Source organism: Ranitomeya imitator, chromosome 3, assembly GCF_032444005.1.
Source record: "Ranitomeya imitator isolate aRanImi1 chromosome 3, aRanImi1.pri, whole genome shotgun sequence".
Lineage (NCBI taxonomy): Eukaryota > Metazoa > Chordata > Amphibia > Anura > Dendrobatidae > Ranitomeya > Ranitomeya imitator.
Genome location: NC_091284.1, coordinates 533,852,078 through 533,879,004, shown reverse-complemented (window position 1 = coordinate 533,879,004; position 26,927 = coordinate 533,852,078). Strand labels below are relative to the sequence as shown.

Sequence of the window (26,927 nt, the reverse complement as noted above, 5' to 3'; positions counted from 1 at the left end):
GGCACGGTGCACCAGAAAGAAAAGACCTTGCCACTGTAACCTACCCATCTGTGGCTGGGGTACAAAACCAGCATGCAGTGCAAACAGGCACAAACTCTAGTGGGGGCACACCACCTTGACATGCTTCTTTAGTGGCAACCAAAATTAACCCTACATGCCATTCATTTCTATTCCTATCAGAAGCTGTATTGGGTGTAACTGCCCGGCCATAGGCTGTACGGATGATGAAGAGCGCCTGTGCACATGAATAATTGTGGGGTGACTAACACACCTCGCTATTCTTGTATGTGATATACTTACAGAACTGCTGGGTAATTGTATTTATGGAAATTATAGTGCAGGCTTCATAGTGAAGACGATATTTAGACCTCATCTAAATACTGTGCTCAACTAATAATTAGACTTCACCTAATATCCAGTCAATGTGAGCAATACGGACCTCCACAGTACAATGGAGGAGGGCTATTATATTGTACACCACATGTCCCCAGTTTTCGCGCAGCGAGGGTGCATACTCACAGCTGCCTGCTTTATGAATTGGCACAGAGTCCCACTCTGGAGGTGGGGAGTCTTTCTCGCCTTCTGAGCTGCTGGTATTGCCTAGCTCCTGACCAGTGCGACTAGGAAGAAATTTCCCCAGCATTGACTGCCTGTTGTCCGTTAGCTTACTGTTGGTACCTGCATAAAACAGTAACAAGCCATGCATTGTGAGGCGCTGCTCCACTCAGCTCAAGACCAAGCAGTTAGCGACAAAAGACCACAAGCACTCAAGAAGAAAATGGGACGTGTACCTCTTGTTTTCTGCTGATTTCTTGGCTTTATACCATTCACTGCAGAATGTTGCACAGAACTTTTGGAAAAAATTTTATGCTGCTTATTTTCTAAAGGTGTGGTGTATGGCAACTCCAACGAGCTGGAATAAAAAACACCAACTATATTATAGACCAAAAAAATACAAAGTCATATCGAGTTCTAAGAAAGAAGCATAACACATCACATTGAATATAATTAACAGCAGCATAGCACAACATGATAGTGTATGTAATTAATAAAGAATCCAGAATAGTTTCATACAATATGAATTTGTAATGTATGATGATTTCCAAAAGACTGATGGTCAAGAGGGATGATAATCGCGCATATCCAATTTCGGACTCTTCATCGTATTATTCTCCCAGAGATAAGCCGCTACCAAACATTCCAGACGGCGACTTTCTCTTAGATAACACAGGAGCGCTCGGCTGAACGAGTGCTACTGTGTATGAGATAGTCATCTGAAATGACTGTTGGCCAAAAGATTGATGGATACATCAGTCAGCCGACAGCCGTCTAATGTGCATGGCCAGCCTAAAAGTTTAGAACAGTGCGGAAAACCAAACTTTCCTTCTCTCACCTTGGTTTAACTTCTGTTACATTCTCCTTTTTGTTGGAGCTCGTCATTTTCTTGCTCTTCTGTTTTATTTTAATTATTTCATTTTCTATTTTATCAGAAATGGCTTGCCTTTCTTTTATTTTTTCAGGCTCCTGAACAAATGAAAAACAGTTATTGTTAGATGACTAAAGTGGTACAGTTAAAAAAAAAAAAAAAAAAAAAAAAAAACATAAAAGAAAAATTCTACAATCTTCTATATACTAACAAAAACAATAAAACATGCTAGGGATGACTATATACTGTAGGTAAAGAGCGCTAGTCCCATAACCCCTCAGGCAGCGTACAGAGCAATGTATGTAGCATTGATACAGCATATTGGTGCACATGTACCAACTACTTCTCTCTATTTACTATATACACAAGTCTCTTCGGCTAGTTTCACACTAGCGTTTATCCGGGCTGCGGAGGGATGCAGACTTCCTCTGCGGCAGTGGGCGGGGCTTCACAGAGGAAGTCCGCATCCCTCCACAGCCCGGATAAACGCTAGTGTGAACCTAGCCTTAGTCAATGATGCAAATCTAACAGCTCGAAACTGCATCCCTTTGCCAGCTGGGAGTCATTGCCTGGAAGTTGGGATGTGGTGGTGGTGGTGGTGGTTAAAATGTGGAAAATTGACACAAATGCTGGTTTTCACAAAGTTTGCTGCATCAGTGTTTTCAGTTCCTTTTATTAGATGTTTCTCTGATTACTGAAGTACAATTAGAAGCATTTCATTCATTGTTACACTTTTATTGACAAATTCATCAAGTTTATGTAAAAACTCAATGACTAAAAATCAGGCGCTCAAAGGAGAGTTAATAATTGGCCAACATAAATATCCGCTTAAAACTTTACTTTTATTATAATTGCTAAAAAATGAATATCCCAAAGACACCGCGTATATGTGCACTATAAAATGTACTCCAACATGTGGTGTACAAGCATATATAGATGATGGACTTGTGCCCCCGAACAGAGAGTGGTTCGTGGTTCGTCTCTGTAATGGCCCGCTTTAATAGTGGATCAAGAACCAATAAATATTAGGGGTTATCACCAATCAAGAAATAATCATATATAGAGCATTGGGCAGAGATAGAATATTAAATAAAAGGTAGGCACCTTTCCCTGGTAACCGCTAGGGTTGGAAAGAAAATAGCAATATCTGTAGTTCAACTACCAATCGTACAGATGATCCCACTGAAAATGTCTACAACACAGCGTGAGTGGAAATATAAAACATAACTTTTAATAATTATTCAAACAAGTAAAAATCAAACAAAGTCACCCAAAGTGAAAAATAACACCTGGGGTAAAGTCTCAACCATAGAGATTTAAAAGCCCCCGTTAGGATTCAGAAAATCCGCCTGCAGTGGCACTTGCGAAATAAATACAGACCAAGGTATGATATATAAGATAACTGCAAAAGAGATACTCATATAATCAGCAGCACAAATTCCCATACAGTTGGTTGCATATAGAAACAATTATTATCTAACAGTTGTAGCACGTGATATAAACAGTGCCACTAGTGATTATTAGATAATGGAAAAGGAACAATCTCACCAATTCCACGGTACAGGCACAGGAGCACCGGATATTCTCTGGTTAGGGGATGATCCGGAAATTGATAGAAAGAGATGACAATACCCTGTCAATCCCTATGGGGCTACCGGTAAGCTATCCCCCCCAAAGCTCCTGCCCTTACAAGGGCAGTCCACTTGTCCACAAATGCTACTAGGTAATAAACAAAGGCAGCAAAACAATATCCTTCATAAAAATTACCCTGCATGTGTCAAGACACTTAACCCACATGTCAATCTAGTATTTGGAAACCCTTCACTGAAATCAATAACTTGTGCCAGAGTACCACATGTCAAATCTTATATCTCGACCGTTTCCCCTTCGGATGATGGTTCCTCAGGAGATTTAGGATTGAAGGATTCAAAAAAATTTCCACCACATGTATACACGATGTATGTTTTTGCACATTCATTTTTAGCAATTATAATGAAATTAAAATTTTAAAGAGGATATTTATGTTCGCCAAAGACTCAATAGTTACAGTGTTGACCCTTATTTTTCAAGCCTTCTGCAAAGTATTTATTTTCTACATTTTGCTATTTATGCTGGTGGAAAAAGGAGTGAATAACACTCAGATTATATATATATATATATATATATATATATATATATATATATATATATATATATATATATATATATATATATATATATATATATATAATATTTTTTTCATATATTGAAATCTTCAAAAGGGAATATAACAACATAACCATGTGGAAAAAACATAGAAAAGAGTAAAATGCATATATTTTATTTATTTTTTTATGTTGTATTTAAGAAGCTATTTTGTCTAATAGGCAGTTGAGCCACAGGCGTAGTTTCATAGACATAATATCATGGAAGACACAGAGGCCTTCATAAAACCCCTAAGATACCATGGCAACCAATTGACACACCGTGACCAGGTGGTGCAAAGAGCTGCTGGACTCCTTGTTGCCAACTTGGCTACCTTTTAACCCCTTTCCAACATGGGGCGTAATAGTACGCCGATGTCGGACACCCTCCCTTTGATGCGGGCTCACCGCCGGAGCCCACATCTTTCCCGGCAAATGTCAGCTTTTTTGAACAACATGTGCTTCTAACAGCTGCAGGTGGAATCGTGATCCACCCGAGGCTATTAACCCATTAAATGCCGCTATTAAACGTGGACAGCGGCATTTAACATGCACTTCCGGCAATCGCAACTGAAATCCGGCCATCAGTGACCCCCAAACATACACATATTTGGCATTGCCGCATTCAGAATTGCCCGATCAAAAAAAAAAAGAATTAACCTGATAGCTAAATGGCGTAGCACGAAAAATAGTCAAACAGCCAGAATTTCGTTTTTTTTGGTCACCACAACATTGCATTTAAATGCAACAATGGGCGATCAAAAGAACATATCTGCATCACTAAAAAACGTCAGCCCTCACCCAATCCGAAAAAATGGAGACGCTATGGGTATTGGAAAATGTTGCATTTTTTTACATTTTTTTTTAGCAAAGTTTGGAATTTTTTTTCACCACCTAGATAAAAAAGAACCTATACATGTTTGGCGTCTATGAACTCTTAATGACCTGGAGAATCATATTAACAGATCGGTTTTAGAATTTAGCGAACCTAGTAAAAAAGCAAAACAAAAAACAACTCTGGGATTGAACTTTTTTTTTGCAATTTCACCACACTTTGAATTTTTTTCCCGTTTTCCAGTACACGACATGGTAAAACCAATGGTGTTGTTCAAAAGTACGACTTGCCCTGCAAGAATCAAGCCCTTATATGGCCATATTGACTGAAAAAAGTTATGGCTCTGGGAAGAAGGGGAGCAAAAAACAAAAATGCAAAGCCGAAAATACCTCTGGTCATGAAGGGGTTTAAATGCCTATGTCATTGGCAGCTGCATTTAAGGCTTTAAACTGATGAGATTGGAGATAACTTCCATTGCTGGCTATGTCATACAGCTGACACCTGTACTGTATGGAGTTGGCTCAACTCATGAGCCCAACCCCATATAGTGATAACACATTTGAGACGGCCGAATGCTAAGAACTAATACATCATCACTGTGTTATGTTAAAATTAGTTATTAAATCTACAACCCCTGACAAACAAGGTCGAGTCTATTTAAATGTACAGTATATGCAACAAACAGATAAAGCCCATAACATCCTCGCCAGGAGAATGGGGTCTGAGATATGTCCTAAAACTAAATTGTGTTTGCCAACATCACATTAATTTCTGTTACTTGGGATCATACCTCTTTGAGAAGTGGCTCAGTGTCAGGATTCGATGTTTCGGTAGTGGTGGAAGAGCTGTCATCATCTGCAAGAGAGTCCTTCAGCTCGTCCTCATGTGTCTTGGCTTTTCCTCGTCTTTCTTTCTCTTCTTGTTTCTTTTGAGACTTAAATTTATGTGGAAGAGATTTCCCTTTTCCTAGATGAAACAATATATAAAAAAGGGCACGTCTCAATGTAGTCCACTGACTAGAAGTATTCTAAGTGAAGTTGAAGTAACCCTCTCCGATTCCAAGATCTGGACATAGTCACAGAAATAAACTTTGCTTCAGAGACTCCATTGCCAGTCAGAATAGAGCACTCTTCTTCCAGATTCATAGGAAAAAAACAGGGAACTGTGTAGTTATGGTGCATGCTCTTATCTGATCGGTCAACATTTCTGTGAAAATGATACCAGACAAGTGACTAGAGATAAATATTTTTCTTGAATTTATATTCTACTTTTTGAAAATAATTCATATCATGTTGCCAGATTATCTTCTAAAATCATAATTGATTTTAGATTGAAATAGAGCTAAAAACATTTAAAATATCATTGAAATTTCTTTACGCTACCTTTATTTTTTGTTGCTGGAGATGGCGGTTGTTCTGTAAACACATCTGATGGAGGGGGTTCACAATTGTCAAAATCTTTATCCATTACTTCTATAAGACTAGTTATGTCCGAGTCATCGGAACTGTGCCTGGTATTACCGCCACTATTTCCAAAGTATTCTGGGTGTGAAGTGTTACAGGACCCTGTTCGGGACACTTCTGCTGGCGGCTCTGCCTGTGGCTGAGGCACTGTTGGTGGTTGCATTGGCACAAGCTGCTCCTGTAAGCCTGGTCCTTGAGATGGTGAAAGATTTAGTTTTGTTCCACGAGCACGCCTTGGTAAAGATGAACTGGAAGCAACGGAGTTGGGATCTATGGTCAGGGAGGAAGCTTTGCTAAATGACAGGTTTGTAGACCCTTGAGCTGGCATTTTGCTGGATACACTGGAGTTTTTTGCTCTGACTGATTCCACATCAGATGTATTCCTGTGTATGCTGAATGCTGGGTTGGTTTGCTTGTGATTACTTGTAGCTCTGGAACTGGAATTTGCACTATACAACCCTCGGCTAGAGCTATTGTTTGAGTCACTCCCAGCAGAATTATAGCTAAAACACAAATACATACATGTTATTCATTCACTAAATCTGTGTAACAAGATGTCATGCATTCTATTCTTCTAGCATCCCGGTGTATTTGTGATCTGGTATTTTCTCATACCATTGAAAGTCTGGGAAACGTATGGACAGAGTTATCCTTAATTCTATAAATGATGTGTACAGGGAAAAGTATGAACCTGAGCCCACATCAAATGCAGGGAGATGACCTTGGACGTACCTATAAGTCCAAGGTCGCTAAGGGGTTGAGTAGATGATGACATGGAAATTAAATTAAAAAGAAATATATCAAAACTTTAAAAAAAAGGAGATTTTTGTGTACTCACCGTAAAATCTCTTTCTGTTAGCCTCTAATTGGGGGACACAGGACCATGGGTGTTATGCTGCTACTCCACTAGGAGGCGACACTATGCATAATCTGAAAAAGATTAATCGTCGCTCCTCCTCTGCAGTATACACCCTTGGACGGCATCAGCCTTCTCCAGTTTTGTGCAAAAGCAGTAGGAGGAACGTGATATGAATAACATAACCATGCCTATAAGAAGGCAACTATGTACGAGCTCAAGCAAACAATATGAGAACTCGACATAACAACGGCCTGGAAGGGCAACAGGGTGGGAGCTGTGTCCCCCAATTAGAGGCTAAGAGAAAGAGATTTTACGGTGAGTACACAAAAATCTCCTTTACGCTGTCGCCTCATTGGGGGACACAGGACCATGGGACGTCCCAAAGCAGTCCCTGGGTGGGAAGCAATGGACGAGTATTGTGCAGACAGGCCGCTACGCTTGGGGCACCGCCGCCTGCAGAACACATCTACCAAGGCTCGCGTCCGCTGAGGACTGGGTATGAACCCTGTAGTGTTTAGTAAACGTGTGTAGGCTAGTCCAAGTGGCCGCCTTACACACTTGTGCTGAAGCCTGGTGCCGAATGGCCCCTACCGCCCATGTAGAGTGTGCCGTAATACTGGCTGGAAGAGGAGAATTCTTACGGTGATAGGCGACTTGTATGGTGGATTTGATCCACCTGGCAAGGGTAGCTTGGGAAGCTGGCAGACCCTTGTGGCCGCCTTCTGGAAGAAGGAAAAGAGTCAGACCTCCGGAAGGACGCAGTCCTAGACACATATATACGCAATGCCCTGACAAGGTCAAGCGTATGCAGAGCCTTCTCCACTCTATGAACTGGGACCGGACAAAAGGATGGCAGTGAAATTTCCTCATTGAGGTGGAAGTGGGACACAACCTTTGGAAGGAAGGATGGGACCGTACGGAGAACTACCTTGTCCTGGTGAAAAACCAGGAAGGGCCGTCTGCAGGAGAGTGCTGTGAGTTCAGACACCCTGCGTAGCGAGGTGATTGCCACCAGGAAAACAACCTTCTGGGATAGAAGGCGGAGCGGGACCTTCTTAAGGGTTTCGAAGGGTGGTTCCTGCAATGCTGTCAGGACCAGGTTGAGGTCCCACATTTCTAGTGGTCGTTTGTAGGGGGGAACCAATTGAGAAACCCCCTGAAGAAAAGTCCTTACTTGCGGCTTGGTAGCAATGCGCCTCTGAAAAAGCACTGAGAGGGCTGACACCTGGCTCTTAAGCGAGCCCAAGGACAGCCTGGCCTCCAGACCCGTTTGGAGAAAACCAAGTACTTTGGATAAGGAATAAGGGAGTGGAGTCTGGTCACGAGATTCGCACCAGGTAAAGAAAGCTTTCCAGGTACGGTAAAAGATCTTGGCAGAGGCTAGCTTCCGTGCCCTGATCATGGTTCCAATGACGTCCGGCGAGAGCCCTGCCTGGGCTTTTGTCCCAGGACTTGAGAATGGCTAGTTGGAGAGGCCTGAGGTGAAACTGGGCAAATGGGACGGCTTCTATTGCTGCCCCCATCCTGCCGAGGACTCTCATGGCAAACCGGAGAGATCGAGGGTGTTTGCGGAGGAGGGTGCGAACTCCAAGCGAAGAGCCAGTGCCTTGTCCTTGGGAAGGAGCACTAGACCCCTGGAGGTGCTGAATAGCATTCCCAGGAAGGTCAGAGACTGACTCGGGGTTGGTGATGACTTTTGTAAGTTGACTAACCAGCCCATGCGACTCAGAGTGTCGATTGTAATTGAGACGCTGAGCTTGCAGTCCTTGAAGGTGGGAGCCTTGATGAGTAGATCGTCCAAGTATGGAACGACTACTATGCCTCTGGAGTGCAGGACGTCCATGGTGGCTGCCATGACTTTGGTAAACACTCTGGGAGCCGTGGCGAGTCCCAACGGGAGAGCCACGAACTGGTAGTGGTCCTGGTCGATCGCGAACCTGAGAAACCTCTGATGGGCAGGTGCAATCGGTATATGCAGGTATGCGTCTTGTATGTCTATGGAGGCGAGATATTCTCCCTTCTCCATGGACGCAATGATGGACTGAAGAGACTCCATGCGGAAGTGACGGACCCGTACATATTTGTTGAGTTGTTTTAGGTCCAATATGGGCCGCACACTGCCTCCTTTCTTGGAGACTATGAATAGATTGGAGTAGAACCCTCGGAAGCGCTCGGCCGTGTGGACCGGTACTATGACTCCTGCTTGAAAAAGCGAGGAGACCGGTTGTCGGAAGGCACGAGCCTTGGCCGGTGGTTTTAGGGGGACAGAAAGGAAGAATCGGTCCGGTGGGTTGGAGGTGAACTCTATCTTGTATCCGGAAGACACTAGTTCCCTGACCCACCTGTCTTCTGTAACAGGCAGCCAGACTTGATGAAAGAGCAAAAGTCGGCCACCTACGGGTGTGGTGTCTTCCAGAGTCCGTGAGTCATGATGAGGAGAAAGTCTGAGATTTTCCTCCTCTGGGCTTAGACTGGGCTGCTTTTGACTGCCTGGTCCTGTCCGACCTTTGCGTCAACCGTGAGTTGTCCCTGCGTGGGGAACAGTTACAATTTTGTGCTGGACGCGAGACGGACCAGCCCGAAGAATTCCGAAGGGATCAGAATCGAGTTTGGTTACGCTTCTTGTAAGTGCGTTTAGGTTTCAGTTGGGGAAGAGAGGTACTCTTACCTCCGGTGGCGTTGGATATCATCGTGTCCAACTGTTCACCAAAAAGTCGCCCACTGAGGTAGGGGAGGTGCGTGAGGGACTTCTTTGAGGCTGCGTCCGCTTTCCATTCCCGCAGCCAGAGGATACGCCGAATTGTGATGGTGTTTTATGCTATGCCTGCTACACTCCTTGCTGAATCCAGAGCTGCATGAAGCATGTAATTTGCTACGAACCGCTTGGTCCGACAGCTCAGGAGCGGATGCTTGGAGGCCAGCTTGTAAATTTTTGGCCCAGGCCAGAATGGCCTTGGCAGCCCAAACTGAAGCGAACGCAAGAGCCAGGGATGCCCCTGCAGCCTCGAAAATTGAACGAGCCATGCGTTCTACCTGCCGGTCTGCTGCATCCCTGAGGGTTGAGCTATCTGGCAGTGAAAGGAGGGTCTGTGCTGCTAGTCTAGAGACTGGGGGGTCCACTTTGGGTGGGTCTGTCCATTCCTTGGTATCATCCTGTGGGAAGGGGTACCTCGCCTCCAGATATTTGCGATTAGCGAATTTTTTCTCAGGCTGTGAGAGCTGCTTTTTAAGGATCGCCTTAAACTCTGGGTGGTTAGAGAAAACCTTAGGCGGCTTCAGAGGTCCTTCAAAGGAAATCTTGTGTTCTGGGGCCTCTGGTGGCGAATCAGAAATGTCTAACACCCGATGGATGGAAGAGATTAAGTCCTCAACTAGCGCAGTATTGCTAGGAGGGATTGGGATCAGGGACCCCTCCGTTTCCTTGTCTGAGTCGGAGTCACAGATGCATTCCGAATCCAGTGTATCACTGAGGCGTCCCCTGCTGGGTGAGCTGGGGCGGAGGCCTTCTCTGGTCAGGGATTGCGGAGATCTGCATTGTCTGCCCCTGGAAGGGGACGGACTAGATGACCTAGAACTACGGTGTCTCTCCCTAGAAGGGGATGACCGTGTGCTATGGGATGACGCAGATGAACACGACCTGTGGGTCCGCTTGCGTCCTGACCTAGACGTGGATGTGCCAGGGTCGTCCTGTCCCTGAGTCAAGCTCTCCATTTGCTGGGTAGCGGTCATAGCCGAGGCATGACTCTGCAGAGCCTGAAGCAATGTGGAGGTTAGGTTATCTATAGACTGCGTCATAGATTGCGACATCTGAGTGACCCATTCCGGCGTGGCATTAGACATTGAAGCATTGGCAGGGGCCTCTTGGGGGCTCTGACACAGTAGTCTGAGTGCAGTCCTGGCAGTGCGGGTACGTGCTGCCTCTGAGGAAAGCGGTCCCGCAGGCTGTGCAGAATGCATAATAGCAGTCCTGCCTGGTTCTCTTGGACCTTGAGCCCGGCATAGTGCACAGAGTGCAAAAGGGCTGGCTAGCACCTTACAGGGGTAGCTATGCAGAGGAACCTTATAGGGGAGCCTTATAGGGAATATGGATTCACAGCCGAGTAAAACAACCCAGCTGTGATCTTACCCCACCAGTTTGCTCCTAGGTCCAGCGCCGAAGAACCACAGTCCTGTGCCCCCCGAAGACTGGCTGGCCTGGTCGAGCTGACCGGGAGATGCAGGGTTAATCCTTGCTGCAGTAGAAATGGCAGCTGAGGAGAAGAGGCAGGGAGAGAAGGGGGCAGAGAGCTGAGGAAAAAAGGCAGCAAAGCTGTGTAAAAGCGCGCCCTTTCTGTCTCGATCTGCCTCCTCTGTGACACTGTAGAGTGTCATATTTGTCATCCGGGGGCGGGACAGGGGGCAGAGAGGAGGCGGCAGCTTCAGCTAGGCCAAAGCCGGGGCCTAAATTAGATGCCTGATGCCCAGAAAGGCTCCAGTCCGGCGCTCCAGTCCGGGAGGGGGTCGGATCTGAGCCGGAACCCCCCCCCCCCCCCCCATAAGCGGAAGGGGGGGACCTGTGAGGGGTCCCCCTGAGGCAGTATAGAGCTGGTGCTGCCGCAGATACAGGGCGCAGGGGGCCCTGGGTCTCTATTGTGCCATGCCTGCCTGCACTCCCCCCGGCCGCGATAAGAGCCCGCAGCTGGGCTGGGGTCCCTGGATGCAGGCGCAGTGTGCTGGCCCATTACTGGGAGCTGCAGAATGCTGCCTGTACAGGCCCTACCTGAGGCGTCTCAACCTAAAGCCCCCAGAGGGGGAATAGGGAGGGTGTGGTTGTCATCTTCAGGGGGCTTCATCCTCGCCTCGACCTCAACCCATAAACCAAAAGGAATTGGGGAAGGAGGGGGGTTCTCGACTTCGAACCAGCACCCGAGGGACTGGGGAAGGAGCGACATGGGGAAAAAAAACATCTCGACTTCAACCGGGCACCCCATAATAGGGGGCTGAGGAAGGAGCCATGCCGGGAGTCTCACAGGAGACCCACTTTTCTTCATCTGTAATCCGTTGGGGGGAAAAAACGGAGTAAAAAATCTTAGGTGTGCCTCCTGTGCGACACTAAGAACTGGAGAAGGCTGACATCGTCCAGGGGTGTATACTGCAGAGGAGGAGCCACGGTTAATCTTTTTCATATTATGCATAGTGTCGCCTCCTAGTGGACAGCAGCATAACACCCATGGTCCTGTGTCCCCCAATGTGGCGACAGAGTAAAAAAAAGTTTAAATATAAAACTTAAGATTAAACAATCACCAGTTTTAGGGTTCAGCAAACAGATTGGCAGGACCCTGGTGCAGCATATAGAGCAGGACCAGAGTCACGAAAACCTCCTCCTGCATGACGGCATCGCCATCGCTTTTTCCGATTAGATGGCTCAGCAAGATGTTATGGATGTGTTGCGCTGAAACAATGACATCACAAGAGGTATACTATTCAGAAAAAGTGCCAAGGATGCTGGCAGGTAGGAGAAGGTTCACATGACAACCGACATGGTCATTGGACCAGGGTCCTACAAATTTTTTTTTCCTCAACTCTAGTTAGTTTCTGATGATAGACTCCATTTAATTGTCATTCTATATACAGAAGAAAACTGAACAGCTTTGACACACAACAAGAAAATAACTTACTTGCTTTCTGTTGATATGCCAACTATTCGTCTGAGATCAAAGGGTCGACCCAACTGAAAAGGAGGATTTGATGTCTCAATGGAGAGTCGCCTTCTGAACGGTTCCCATATTCCTTGAGCTTCTAAGTAGGCTGTTCCAATAACCAAAAGAAACAGCAAACTGGGAAAAGAAAACAATTTAGAACGCACGCAAAAAAAGGGTAAGAAATAGAACCTTTTTAATATGCATCAACACTTTTCAACAATATTACTACTAATATGTACTAAACAAGGGTTGGGGGAGAGGAGGATGAAAAGAAGAAACAAAAAAAAGTCTCTCCAGCTTTGTGCTCAAATCATGGGCTAAGGGCTGCAAGCATGGAGCAGGATAGATTTTGCAGTTCCTCTGTGCATCCTGCTTATTTACCTTCCTTCTATGTAGATCATAAACTTATGAAATATGTTTATAAGTTCAGTGATATAGAAGGTGATAATAATGACCTTCCACTCACTTACCTCATAATTCCTGAGATAACGACATACAATGCCAACTCCCAGTTGGGCCGGGGAACAGCTTCTGCACATGAGGCCAGCATGTGGTATGGAAGTGATGCATTTAGTACAAACACAAATTCAGAACCTCCTTCAGTAACAATCTTTAGTTCACGAATCACTCGTGAGGAAGTGAAGTCTGGTGCAAACCTGCAAAAAAGAATGGAGAGAACACAACTATTTATAGTACACCATCCCGGAATGACAATCTAGAATAAGCTATACACATGAAGAATAGTAAAGCTATGCAGTGTTCCGATGGTCTTTGGAGAATAGGGGTCCTACAAAGTATCAGTAACACAGAAACAAAAATAAGAGTGTGTGTCAAGTATACAAGTCTCTTTGGGGCAAACAGGCTTTTCCACCTCACAGATAATTAGGAAAATGCCCACCTGGGATCAAGTGTTCATTTAATAGGAGCAGAGATGCTGAGCTCCGACACACAAAGAAAATACTGTCCTGGGTGAAAGATGCACGTCAATTCTCAGCATCCATTCTCCATCACCCTGCTAAAAAAACGCAATATATTGCCTTTTAATAGGGTGCATTTACACTAGATGACATGCGGCATTACTAGGGCTGTGGAGTCACAATCACCGTCCATTTTGGTGGAATCGGTATAGAATGTACTGACTGACTCCTAAAATATATAGTAAATTGGGTACAGTAGTTCAGTGCAGGATGTGCTGTAAATGTTTTCACAAGAATTTGGAAAGTTATGTAATGTCCTATAAATGTCTGTTCTGCTCCTGATCTAAGCATCTCGGCTTTTAGTTGAGATTAATCTGTGCTGCACTTTATGTACATGCTCAGTAGTCACCAGTGCTGTGGGTTCTGAGCTGCTGTCATGTAGTGTCCTATAAATGTCTGTTCTGCTCCTGATCTAAGGATCTCGGCTTCTAATGGAGATGAATCTGTGCTGCACTTTATGTACATGCTCAGTAGTGAGGCAGGGCTGTGGGGTCTGAGTCGGTGTCATGAAATGTCCTATAAATGTCTGTTCTGCTCCTGATCTAAGGATCTCGGCTTTTAGCTGAGATGAATCTGTGCTGCACTTTATGTACATGCTCAGTAGTGACCAGTGCTGTGGGGTCTGAGCCGGTGTCATGAAATGTCCTATAAATGTCTGTTCTGTTCCTGATCTAAGGATCTCGGCTTTTAGTTGAGATGAATCTCTGGTGCACTTTATGTACATGCTCAGTAGTCACCAGTGCTGTGGGGTCTGAGCCGGTGTCAGGAAATGTCCTATAAATGTCTGTTCTGCTCCTGATCTAAGGATCTCGACTTTTAGTTGAGATGAATCTGTGCTGCACTTTATGTACATGCTCAGTAGTGAGGCAGGGCTGTGGGGTCTGAGCTGCTGTCATGTAATGTCCTATAAATGTCTGTTCTGCTCCTGATCTAGGAAGACTTACAAGCCTCAGTAGGGTGACTCAACAAAACATATTATACCGTAAACGCTTAGGCCTAGAGTCATCCTTGCTATTGAGCCTGTTTTTGTCTAGTTTTCTGCCTTTTTTTTTTTGCACACAATTCATTATTCTATTTGTGCTTTTTTGAAGTCTACTTTATAATGCACCATTTTTTCCCCCATTTTGTGGGGGGAATCTTGCAATTCCAGATGTTTTTGCCTGATTCATCAACTGCACTTTTTTTTTTAAAGTAACAGAAACAGTTTGATGGGAAAAAAGTCAATTTGTTTTCACTTTGCATAAAACTCATAAATCATTGGTGCCATTTTGAAATCTTTGGAGCCAAAAACCGGCAAATACCACAACATAAAAATGTATATGATGAATCAAAGCCTTATTATTTCCCATTAATGAATGAGATTGCAAGTGTGAGGATAAGAACAGTCAGCCAGAGCCAAGTAAATATAAGCACTAAATCAGAAATGCATAAATGCTCACACACAACACAGTAAAACTTTATGGACCTTTGTCTTTTTTTTAACCATTTTCTGACATTTTAAAACAGTTTGACAACTTTGGACTAAGGAACACTGTACATTCTTCACAGGTCTAGAATGCATTTTGTATTTTGACTTAAGCAGAGCAAAGTGTACCTTTTAAAAAACACGCCCATAAAGGTTTTGCATATTATGAATATATTGTGTTCTCACCAAGAGAAAAACTGTCAAAATCAACATCTAAGAAAGGGAAATTCTCAACCCAGCATGTATTTCAGCAGGTATCATCCCTGGGACAAAACACATTTACTACATACACATCGTTTACATGTAAAAGAAAGGGTGGGGGATATGGAAGAGTGGAAAAAAGAGAGGCCAAAAAGAGGAGGGTTTCCTGGAAGTACATCCAGAGTATTCCGCATTTGCTTGGGTCCTTGGAGTTCTCCGCCACCAGCTCCTCCATACTCAATACTAGAACTGCAAACTCCCTTTCTCAAGACCAGTCTATGGCGGATATCCTGGTATTGCAGCACTCATGAGATGACCATATATTAGTGAGATTATGTGGGCCAGTGATGAAGGATGTAGAAAAAGTAACTTTAAAGTTACTCAAATGATCATATCTATCAATTTCATGTAGGATTTAGGGAAATAAACTGCATTGCTAAGAGATCTAGCATAGGGATGTTCTGAATTGATGGGAGCCCATTAGTAGACTGTGTACACTGGGGTTATTTTTGAGAGCCTTGGGCTACTTTCACACTTCCGTCGGTACGGGCCCGTCGCAATGCGTCGGGCTGACGTACCGACGGACGTTGTGAAATAACTGCAAGACGTGGGCAGCGGATGCAGTTTTTCAACACATCCGCTGCCCATTCTGCAGTCAGGGGAGGAGGGGGCGGAGTTTTGGCTGTGCATGCGCGGTCAAAAATGGCGGACACATCGCACAAAAAAACGTTACATTGAACTTTTTTTGTGCGATGCATCCGCCAAAACACGACGGATCCGTCGCACGACAGATGCAATGTGTGCCCATCCGTCGCTAATACAAGTCTATGGGCAAAAAAACGCATACTGCAAGCACATTTGCAGGATCCGTTTTTTGCCCATAACGACAGATTGCGACGGAGGACAAAAGACGGAAGTGTGAAAGTAGCCTTAGCAAAGTGTTTCATAACCAAAAGCTGCAGCAATGGAGAAAGAAGACAATTTCTGGTGCTGTTCTTAATATAAAAAGCCTAAGACAAGAGCCAATCTGTCCTACCTTATTGAGTAACGTTATTACAGAGGGCTATAATCTTCCTGAGAAAAATAAAGGCTAGTCCAATTTCTTCTTAGGGAGCGCAAAGAAAACCCCAGTGTCGAATGCCTTCTCTGTATATATTCAATATTGTATAGTTTTAGATCTACCGCTATACATAACATTATAAAGCAAATTAATGATCACTTTTATAAATTAGACAAAGTGAAAAGATAAAACTAGAACATCCACCATTCAGATGCAGTGAAACTTTATATCTACATGCTCTGTGAAGGATCAGCTCTGCAATGGTTACAAAATGGGAAACATCAGACTTACAATATGATAATTTCCTTAGAAGAATTGGGTCCTAGTGCAAACTCCTGACAATTCAATATCTTGAATCCATATCCTTCACAGGAATACCCGCTGATTTCCATGCTTTTAACTGTGACTTGAAGTTGCCCTGTATTTTCAATCTTGAATGTTCTCTTAAGAGTGAAGTTTGGCTCTCTGGGCTTTATTTCTGAAATAGAAGAAATACAACTTAGGTAGAGAAGTCTAAGCCATAACATTCATACAAACACATGCAAGTTAAATGGAACCCATCATCGTGAAATTGCAGTCCAGTCTGTCGGCATCATGTTATAGAGCAGGGGGAGCTGAGCAGATTCAGGTTTAGCTTTCATCCTTTAAACCTGTGCTCTTATTAGATTTCTGGCCCAGTGGGCCGTTCCTATTAGTGATTGACAGTTAGCTCTGTATACATACTTCTAGAAAAATATCGGTTAGTCACTATATAAATCCATTCCTTTCCACCGGCTTTATAACGTGGTGCATGCAGATTTAATGGTGACAGGTTCCCTTTAAACATTTCTTCTAATTATTATAAACCTAATAATTCTGCCACTCGTGGCCAACACATGCCAAGAGAGGGAATCTGCAGCGAATATTAAGGATTACAAATCTCTGATACCTTATCGTGTATTTTTTGTAACCACTATGAGATTAGATGACATTTCTTACATCACTGGAATATAATTTCAACAACAATATCCATAAGGTGCAATTGCACACAGATAATGAGTGATGCAGGCCAAGAAATTAAAAATTAATTTTTATTGTAATTCATCTAAAACCTTGAACAATAAACAGGGCTAAGAAACCTCCAAAAGGAGGTACAAGTTACACAGGTACAATACTACAGTCAACTGTGGGGTGTATAAATACTGACAGCCAATTGTTATCCTTGCATTATATATCCTACAAATAGGGTGGCATCTCAATAATTGTCCATGTATTAACCCATGTGGAGGGCAGGCGGATATGATTAGGTATTTAATATATCAAACATATATCCACAAGGCCTCCTACTGTGGCTTAAATCAAAGCCATATCCCGGTATTGAAATAAATAAATAGATTAACCGTATTGGACCATCATTATCCTATATGATGAGAGTAAATGTGCAAAAAATGCAAAAGTGCAACAAATGCCAATGCCGATAATGAGGGCCTGATATATCCAGGATGCTTACCGCAAGACTGTGACCTGTGTCTTTCCCTCCCTCCTTGCGGTAAGCATCCTGGATATACCCTCATTATCGGCATTTGTTGCACTTTGCATTTTTGAGATGCCACCCTATTTTTAGGATAAATAATGCAAGGATAACAATTGGCTGTCAGTATTTATATACCCCACAGTTGACTGTAGTATTGTACGTGTGTAACTTGTCCCTCCTTGGAGGTTTCTTCGCCCTGTTTATTGTTCAAGGTTTTAAATGAATTACAATAAAAATTAATTTTTAATTTCTTGGCCTGCATCACTCATTATCTGTGTCCAATTGCACCTTATGGATATTGTGGTTGAATCTCTTGAGAGTGTCTATTTGGCAAACTATTTCTTCATGGACATTTAGTATTATCACTGGAATATAGTAAGAATAGACTGATGCCAGCATGTAAGTGTGGCAATGTGCCAGGAGAGAAAGGAGAACTTACTGTCTGAGCAGTCTTTCAGAAAGGCTTCTGTAATTTTAAACCTCAAGGAGCTCCCTGGACCAGGGGGTTTTCCACCAATCTTAATGTTCTCATTTGCTCCTTGCCCTTTCACGGTTATTACATCAATGACCGTTAAATTGTTTCTGCAAGGCATATGTAAAGCAAAATGACAGAAATAATTTACAAAACCATTAATAAGCAACCAGATAGGTAAGGACAAAATGCAACAAGACTATTTAAACCTTGAAAAGCACCCTGGTATTTTAGATGGCAATGCAGAACTGAAACCAGACCACTCTTTATATGCACTAGCAAATATTATATGATGTACAGTCACCATTTCTAAGGAAAACTATTCTCCGGGGATTTTGACATTTTGTGCTCTGTGTGCCTTATACTGAATAAGTTACAGCTGTTGGGTCTTCGTGGACTGTCTATTTCTAAAGAATTGGACAATATCATCCGAACAGAAAACATAGCATACCCACTAATGTGAACGCCGTCATATGCTTTTAGAAGCGGCCTACATAAGTTACCCACATGGACACTCCCAACATAATACTTCCTACAAAAACATGGAGTTCATAGTCCACAACCTAGTACATAATTCAAAAACGTTTATTATAATTGTACACAAGCCAGGCGTAAAAAACCATACATAATTCAAAAAAGCCTAGATTAGAGACTCGGTATTTACAGCTGCTGATCCACATGTAAGTAACAGAGAAGGTGAACATGGATCCTCTACTGTATGTAAACAATTAATGTCATAAAGTGCTAGTGCTTAAATGATGCTGAAATGTCATAGTATGAAATAAATCAGACCAAATGAGGAAAATACTATTCAGCATAAACTCCACTTATAGTTGTACGGATAGTCTATATGACCACAAGGACTGAAGTAAGCTAGTATATAAAGTGCTGGTGCTAGGGTAGACTACTGACACTATGTTTTTGTAGGAGGTGTTTCTAAAGAAACTGTCTTACAAACCACAGCGAGGGCTTTAAATAAATAAACAAAAACACCATGGTATGTGGGCCCATCCACTGAATATGAAAACGGGGGTCCTGCCCTAATCAGCCACTGGGTCCTGCCTTGGAGATCTAGTTTCAACAGTGCATTACATGAGGAACCTATTGATTCCATCAGAGATGTAATATTCATATGGTAAATCAACACTACAAAAACTCTATTTGTGGTGGCTAAGATATTAATTCCAGAACTATGATTAGCAGTAAAAGTAAAAAAGAAGCATCAATGAGAAGGTGAAGCAAGCAAACAAATCAAAATATATGCTAGAATTATAACTAAAATATAAAAAGTACAAGACAAATTATGCCAATGAATTCCAAAGAACTCGACTGTTAAACCTTATAGCGATAACATAATTCATTCTTTAGAGACTTACCTGACTATAAGTAATGAAGATACAGTTTTATTTAGCACTGGAGTGAATCTAACTTTAATGCTTTTTCTCTCTCCGGGCTTAAGAATAATATTAAGAACAGAGTGGCGCGACAGTCCTTCCGCAAAACTAGGACTGCTCAGTATAGGTTGCACCTTTTAAAATACAATAAAAAAATTAAATGAGGACACAGCTTCTTTTATTAAACAAACAAATGGCACAAAGTCATGCAGTCATGTGTCTTATAAAACATATCATTTGCAAACTTTGCAAATGGAGTTACTTTATCAGTTGCAACATTTATAGAATGTTATAGAGCAGGAAAACGGTCTACAGCAGATCGCTGCTAGCCATCAAACATACAGTATGAGGATAATGACAAGGCATTTGGAGGTACAGAAGAGCGCCATATAAGTATACGTGTGCCCTACAACAGTTCAGGAGCTGTAAATAGCTGTAATATGGCAATGTACCCCAAACCTCATTCTAAAGAGAAACGGACACTTTGCTAATCGGTAAGTTAAACTTCCGACTCCTCAATGTCCCTGACTCCTGTCTGCGACTCTACGACCCCACAGCCCTGCCTCACTACTGGGCATGTACACCTGTTCAAATTAATGAAAATAAATAAAGATGCGGTAAAAATGCAATAAAAAAAAGTGCGTATTTTAAAACAGCATTTTTCCTACCAACACAAAGGTTTTTTCAGCAGAAAAATCTGCTGCAAATACTAAATGTGTGCAGATACCCAAAAAAGGTATTTCTGCAATGTTCACCTTTATGATGAAAGCAATGTGCAGCATTTTTGGTTTCATAACTTAAAAACAATTTCACAATGTATCTGCATACTTACATTATTTCTAAATACTTTGAATTCAAGTGTCTTCAGATCTATATTCAGCAACTTACTAATATTAAACCTGAGAAAGAAGACAAAATTGACAATTTGCATAAAAGATGACAAAACCGGTTTCTCAACCACTTTCCTAGTTCTCACTATCCGTGTTTATGAGAATCTTGAAATATTATGTTTGCTTTTCCTAGAATGTCAGAAGAAACATGAAAAATGCCTCTTACGCCCTCACTAGTCAAACACGTATTATTAGTATCAAATACAATACATTGGGGAGAAATTGTATTTCTGTGCTGCAACGGAGAAGGCGTTCTCCAAGAAGTAATCCAATTTGGCCGTTGTAACCTACTTCAGGAGGCAACCTATCCTTGGCATGCAGGCTCATAGTGAACAAGCAGAAGTTATCCGCTCAATCTGACAGGTTTACAAGTGGGCACGGCATTAGAAGGATAACCGCCTGTTGTGCAGAGTGAGCCACCGTGCTCTGCTGTAAGCTGGCAGCGGAGCAGTGTGGGCCTTTTTCCTCCTCGCCAGTGCCACGTTGTAAACTTAGCAGGCTGATCGAGCATCTCTCATCTACTCAATCTCTATGATGCTCCTCAGCCTGAAAGGAACTTGCTATACTCTACAGTAGTCAACCCACCTGCCTCAAGCAGTATTTTTTCAATGCGTGGACATCTTGGATTTATCTCAACTTTTCAATTGCGCAACACACCTTCCCCTGCCTCCTGACATTTTTGGGGGGTGCGATTTATAGACTGTTCAGACCAGCAGCACTGTCGCATCACTGCACTGAAATGTGCATATTCCGATGCTAATTGAGGCTGCGTTGCCTGTGCAGCACCAAAAGAGCATTAAGGCTGAAGCTGCCCAGGATCAGATGCCAACAGTGCGCTCCAGCAATCTCAGCCAGTGCTTACAAGCTCACTAGGAAAGCTCTTGTAACCACTGCGTAAGATCAGCCACCTCTAATGGAGAGCAAAGAGGAAAACGGAGGAATTGGAGGCAATTAAATACAGAAATGATACTGCAAACATGCTTAATTTCTCTATGCCTATCATTTACATCCCATCTTTTAACATGAGAAAAACCCTTTAAAAGGTAACTTGTCATTAGGTTCATGCTGCCCACACAAGGGGCTGCATGAATCTAAGCGTGGCAGCAAGGTTGCCAACTTTACATTTATCTTCTATGATGTTTTAGGTCACATGAAAACCATCAATATGAATACATTTTGAGGTTACTACAAATACTGTTTAAGAAGCAATCAAATGTAAAGACTCATTTCGAATGTTAACGAGTAAAACATCTTAAGAAACCAGGTTCTTTTATGTTGAAATGTCTCTGCACTTACCGGTCTAATATCTTATCCAGCACCAACGAAATGTTAGCATAAAGTGCCAGTGGCATGATCTGGACATACACCGATACATCGGCAGGGTTTTCTAGTGCAATCTCTTCTTCCTGTTGCAACATATCACCACGCCATTAATTTTCTGGTACTTAACTTGACATAGTTGATTCTTACTGGAATGTCGTAATACAAGTACATAAATCCTAAAAATAATTCATGCTCATCTTGGACAATGCCAGTTTCAAACAGTGGAACATGTCAACACTTCCCAGCTCTCAGTAATGAGTATGTGAAATGGATGAGCATAATAAACAGCTGCTGCACTTACCGATGAGGAGTTGGTATTTGTTAGGGGGAAGTGCACATGACGGGATGAGCTGACAATAGAAGGCCAGATAAGATCAGCCTTAACTTCTGAAAGGACATTTTTCTGAAGATCCGTGTCAACCTCGAACCCAACAACTGGTCTACAAAGAAAACACAAGTTGGTTTCAGCATGGATACAGAAAGACCAGCTTCCATTTCTATGAAATAAAACATTACATGAGCTGAAATGCATAAGAACACTCAGCCCCATATCAGGAACACAATCCTGAAACCCATATTAGGAAAAGGGTCCTGCACCAAAAGGACATTAAAGGGGCTGTCCAGGACTTTTCTACTGATAGCCTTCCTTAGAATAGGTCATCAATATTATACGTGTGGCGATTTGACACCTAGCACATCCACCAATCAGCTACCAGATGTGCAGAGTTGCGGACATGCGAGGCACAATTCCGTCAACGGAATACTAGCCAGGTACTGCATATCCTCTACCTATTCAAATCAATAAGGGATGGATACGCAGTACCTGGACGAGGCCGCTATGCAGCTCTGCACCTTCATATCCAGCCGACGCTGGCACAGGGAATATGAGCGAGGGAGCAGTGTGTCGCACCCCCACAGATCAGATATTGATTACCTATCTTAAGGATAGGCCATCAATATAAAAGTCCCAGACAAACCCTTTAAACCATGCCTAAGAGAGCTTACTCCCTCTTTTCATATGCATGCCAGCAAGAACATAGTGAGCATGTCTTTGGGGCGGCTGGAAGGAAGAGAAGTAGGCTGAAGGCAGCTATTGCATGTGAAAGTGAAGATTGAAAAGGAAAATTGATCATATTTACTATATCATCCACAATTATCATAGCCAAAATATCAAGTTAAATGACATCGATACAACACCAGAGACATTTACTGCTATCCTCTACTCTACTAGAATTTCCAAACCTAAATCTAGTAAAATATTCTTAAAAGGGTTTTCCACAGCTATGAAACCTATTCCAAGGTCATCAATATCAGATTGGTGGGGGTCCAACACCCCAGGAATCAAGTGATCCCAGCTACTGCAGCGACCGGATGCAAACAGTGTACGAAGCAGGACACCACGGCTCCCACACTACTGAGTGGCCCCTCTGGGTGCTGCAAGATCAGCTCCTATTTCAATATACCCATCGACTTTCATAAGTAACAATGAACTATTGGCTTTAAATTATAATTTGCAGAGGAAAACAATGTAAAGGAGCTTTTATAGGTACTCACGTATTAAAAGTTGTACGGATTTCAGACCACTTCTTATAAAGATTTTCATAATTATCCCAATCTAAATCCCAAACATCCTCTTGCATTGTTAAATGGTGTTGAGTCTTCACCTCATCTGTGGACAAAATCATTAGAATATCTGTTACACATTACTCCAATGTTGTTTTACACAAGTGATCTAGATGAATGAATTATGTTAAGCAGGATTGTGATGCAAACTTCCTAGGCCATGTCAGAAACAGAAATTAAAGAATATGTAAAGTCCTGGATGTCCTCAATAGTAGGCACCCCAAGGTTTATAATGTTAAGTGAATGCCAGAAAGATTTGTGTGTATGTTAGGAAATCAGACAATACACATCAAAAATGGCACTAGCTACCAAGCATAAAGTTGACTATATTTTTGGTTATGTATAGCGAAAAGTGAGGTAAAATTTTTTTTTAGAAGGAATATTTTGAGCAAGCTAATTATACTCCACTTGTAGTTAAAGGGAACCTGTCACCCCCAAAATCGAGGGTGAGGTAAGCCCACCAGCATCAGGGGCTTATCTACTGCATTCTGTAATGCTGTAGATAAGCCCCCGATGTATCCTAAAAGATGAGAAAAAGAGGTTAGATTATACTCACCCAGGGGCGGTCCCGGTACGATGGGTATCACAGTCCAGCACCTATCTTCATCAGATGACGTCCTCTTCTGGTCTTCACGCTGCGGCTCTGGCCCTGTTGAGGGCAGAGCAAAGTACTGCAGTGCGCAGGTGCTGGGCCTCTCTGACCTTTCCCAGTGCCTGCGCACTGCAATACTTTGCTCTGCCCTCAACAGAGCAGACAAAGTACGCCTGTGCCGGAGCCGCAGTGTGAAGACCAGAATAGGACGTCATCCTATGAAGATGGGAGGCCCCGGACTGGACCGAGACGCCCATCGGATCGGACCGCCCGCCCAGGTGAGTATACCTCTTTTTCTTATCTTTCAGGATACATCGGGGGCTTATCTACAGCATTACAGAATGCTGTAGATAAGCCCATGATGCCGGTGGGCTTAGCTCACCGTCGATTTTGGGGGTGACAGGTTTCCTTTAAGAAATAAGTCATATATATGCACTAAGTAAATAATTTGCAAACTGTAAGGGTATGTGCACGCGGATTGGCCGGCAGCAGTTTTCCCTGAGCTTACAGTACCATGTAAACCTATGGAAAACAAAATCCGCAGGGCACATGCTGCAGAAAGAAACGTAGCGTTGTTTATTCCGCAGCATGTCAATTCTTTGTGCGGATTCCGCAGCGGTTTACACCTGCTCCTTAATAGAAATCCGCAGGTGTAAAACCGCAGGTGGAATCCACACAAAATCCGCAAAAAAATCGCGGTAAATCCGCAGTAATTCCGCAGTGCGGTTTACCTGCAGATTTACCAAAATCAGTCCGCACCACTTTCCGCAACGTGTGCACGTGGCCTCACACTGGTGGATCGTGGACCTACTGCACCATGGGCCATGGCTTACCCTGGATGGGTGTGGCTAAGCGGCTATCAGGTTTTCGCTACAGCCACTGATGGTGGAATTAGGCTTGAACTGCAGGTAGCCGCCAGGTCCACTCCAGGGCAGTCCCCTGTACTGTAGCATCTGACCCCAAGGGTCAGAATCGCAGACAGGACTATCACTGGTTAAGACAGTGCAGATTCTGAATTACCGGACAGGACGGATACTGGTGCTAGTTCAGAAAGTGCTGGTTCAGGGAGGAAAAACTGGTTAAGGTTCTGGGTAGCAGGACAGGCATAGGAACAGAGACCTGACAATGGGCTTAGCAGCTTGCAGACTATCTAAACCCTAATTGTTGCTCAGCCACCTCCTTACAGGGGAGAGTGCCATAAATACTTAATGCATTTTAGCTACTTCCAGGAGTGAACGCTGCCACTTTAAGAAGCGGGGAGCACACACCCTAAGCACACTGCCGGGAGACCTGCGCGACATGCACAGGGAGCAGGAAACCGTGGCAGGAGGAGACGCCGCAGACGGTGAGTCTGCGGGAGAGGGACCATGCAAGGACGCCAGCGTTAAACAAGCCAGTTTGATTTCCCTTTAACCTAGTGACTGTAGAACATCCATTAAACATTTATCTTGCTAAACAGTATGAAAAATCATATTTTCCCCTAAGAATAGAGTCAAAGCCCTCTAGCGTAATGGCAAATGAGACTTAACGTGCAACTAAAGTGCTAAAATAGAATAGAAGCAACATCTACCCATGCCACAAATATGACTTACTTTTTGTTAAAAACGGAAGTCCAACATAACAGTGGTCACCACAGCTTAAAGCAGCATCAAAATAAATATTGGCTATCTGCAAATCAAAGAAAAAAAATCTTCATCTACAGCTCATTCTTCTATGTAATAGGGCTATTATTGTAACCATGAACACTTATTACTAGCCTATACTGTGGTTTCTACTACAGTTTGTATGTATAGATTTTACTTTTCACGCAAATTACTAAAATATTAGGATTAAATTCATTTTACGATTTCTATTCAAATGATGATATTTTAACAAATACGAACACAGAGAAAGTGCAGGATTCATCTTCCTTTAGGTGGTATGAAGCAATAAAGTGGAACATCTTATAAAATTACAGTCTATGTATTTGTAAAGTTATACCTTTGATTTTTTCCCAGGCTCTAATTCATCTTTATTGCTCCTCAAACGCTTATAAAAAAATCTGATGTCCTCCGATAAGGAGCGTATTTGCTGTATTTTCACCTTCTGTGAGAAGGAACTCATAATATTCAAACTCTGATGTACTAATTTTCCCTGCAAAAATAAGAATGGAGAGAAATAAAATTGGCTACTTCTACTGTTGTTTTTTGTTCTGCCCGTTAAAAAGTATTAGTGTGTGTCTCACCGGAAAGGAAGGTGGAAGAGCAATGTAATTTGGAGAACAGGTTAACGACCCCACAGCAATAACAGCTTTCACAGGGACCGTCAATATCTATGAAAGACAACAAATAGAATTGGCAGAAATATAAATGTTATTCCCCAAATACAATGGCCTTTCAACTGGTATTGTAAATAGTCACGTCAAAAAGGATTTTATGAAAGGTAAGGTAAAAATCGGAGACAAAAAAGAGAAGTTACATATAGTCTAACATTAGAAATTAAGATTTTGGGGGATCTTTCACTTGCTTAGAATAAAAAAAAAGAAAGAAAAACAGACTTAAGTACCTTGTAAATTATCTCTCAGCTCCTCTAATTCTACTGCTCTTTTCCCTGTTACGCTGGGTTGGTCCATTGCATAGATATTCACATTTGTTTCTTCTGAAGCGCACTATGTGAAATTTCTGCTGAACTGGGCATTTCTTCAGAGTCTTCTCCACGCATAGTTCAGCAGCTAATCTACTAGTCTATCAGTCTCAGAAACTGCCAAGCTGTGATTGGCAGTGTCTGGGAGAGGTGACAGCACATAACCCTCAAAGACTGAAGAAACGACCAGTCATACTGCAAAGCAGAGATTTCACATAGTGCACTCAAAAAGTAATAAATGTGAATATCTCTGCAATGGAGTGATGAATCGCACAACAGAAAAGCAGTGTTCCCCAACTCCGGTTCTCAAGAGCCACCAACAGGTCATGTTTTCAGGATTTCCTTAGT

The 26,927-nt window shown here is 42.8% G+C and overlaps 1 protein-coding gene across 5 annotated transcripts in view; it reads right to left on the bottom strand.

Annotated features, from left to right (window-relative positions):
* Positions 1 to 26,927, bottom strand: part of TMEM131 (transmembrane protein 131) — a 250,062-nt gene that overhangs the window by 15,062 nt on the left and 208,073 nt on the right. For all 5 annotated transcript variants that reach the window (XM_069757822.1, XM_069757818.1, XM_069757819.1 and 2 more), the window contains 17 exons: positions 26,182 to 26,268; positions 25,938 to 26,090; positions 25,550 to 25,625; positions 23,297 to 23,411; positions 22,044 to 22,182; positions 21,716 to 21,825; positions 20,362 to 20,428; positions 19,512 to 19,663; positions 18,103 to 18,245; positions 16,442 to 16,628; positions 12,918 to 13,103; positions 12,424 to 12,582; positions 5,827 to 6,410; positions 5,235 to 5,410; positions 1,394 to 1,524; positions 792 to 913; positions 520 to 678 (listed from right to left, as the gene is read on the bottom strand). In XM_069757822.1, the coding sequence (XP_069613923.1) occupies positions 520 to 678; positions 792 to 913; positions 1,394 to 1,524; positions 5,235 to 5,410; positions 5,827 to 6,410; positions 12,424 to 12,582; positions 12,918 to 13,103; positions 16,442 to 16,628; positions 18,103 to 18,245; positions 19,512 to 19,663; positions 20,362 to 20,428; positions 21,716 to 21,825; positions 22,044 to 22,182; positions 23,297 to 23,411; positions 25,550 to 25,625; positions 25,938 to 26,090; positions 26,182 to 26,268 (2,746 nt within the window). The remainder of the gene's footprint in view (positions 1 to 519; positions 679 to 791; positions 914 to 1,393; positions 1,525 to 5,234; positions 5,411 to 5,826; positions 6,411 to 12,423; positions 12,583 to 12,917; positions 13,104 to 16,441; positions 16,629 to 18,102; positions 18,246 to 19,511; positions 19,664 to 20,361; positions 20,429 to 21,715; positions 21,826 to 22,043; positions 22,183 to 23,296; positions 23,412 to 25,549; positions 25,626 to 25,937; positions 26,091 to 26,181; positions 26,269 to 26,927) is intronic.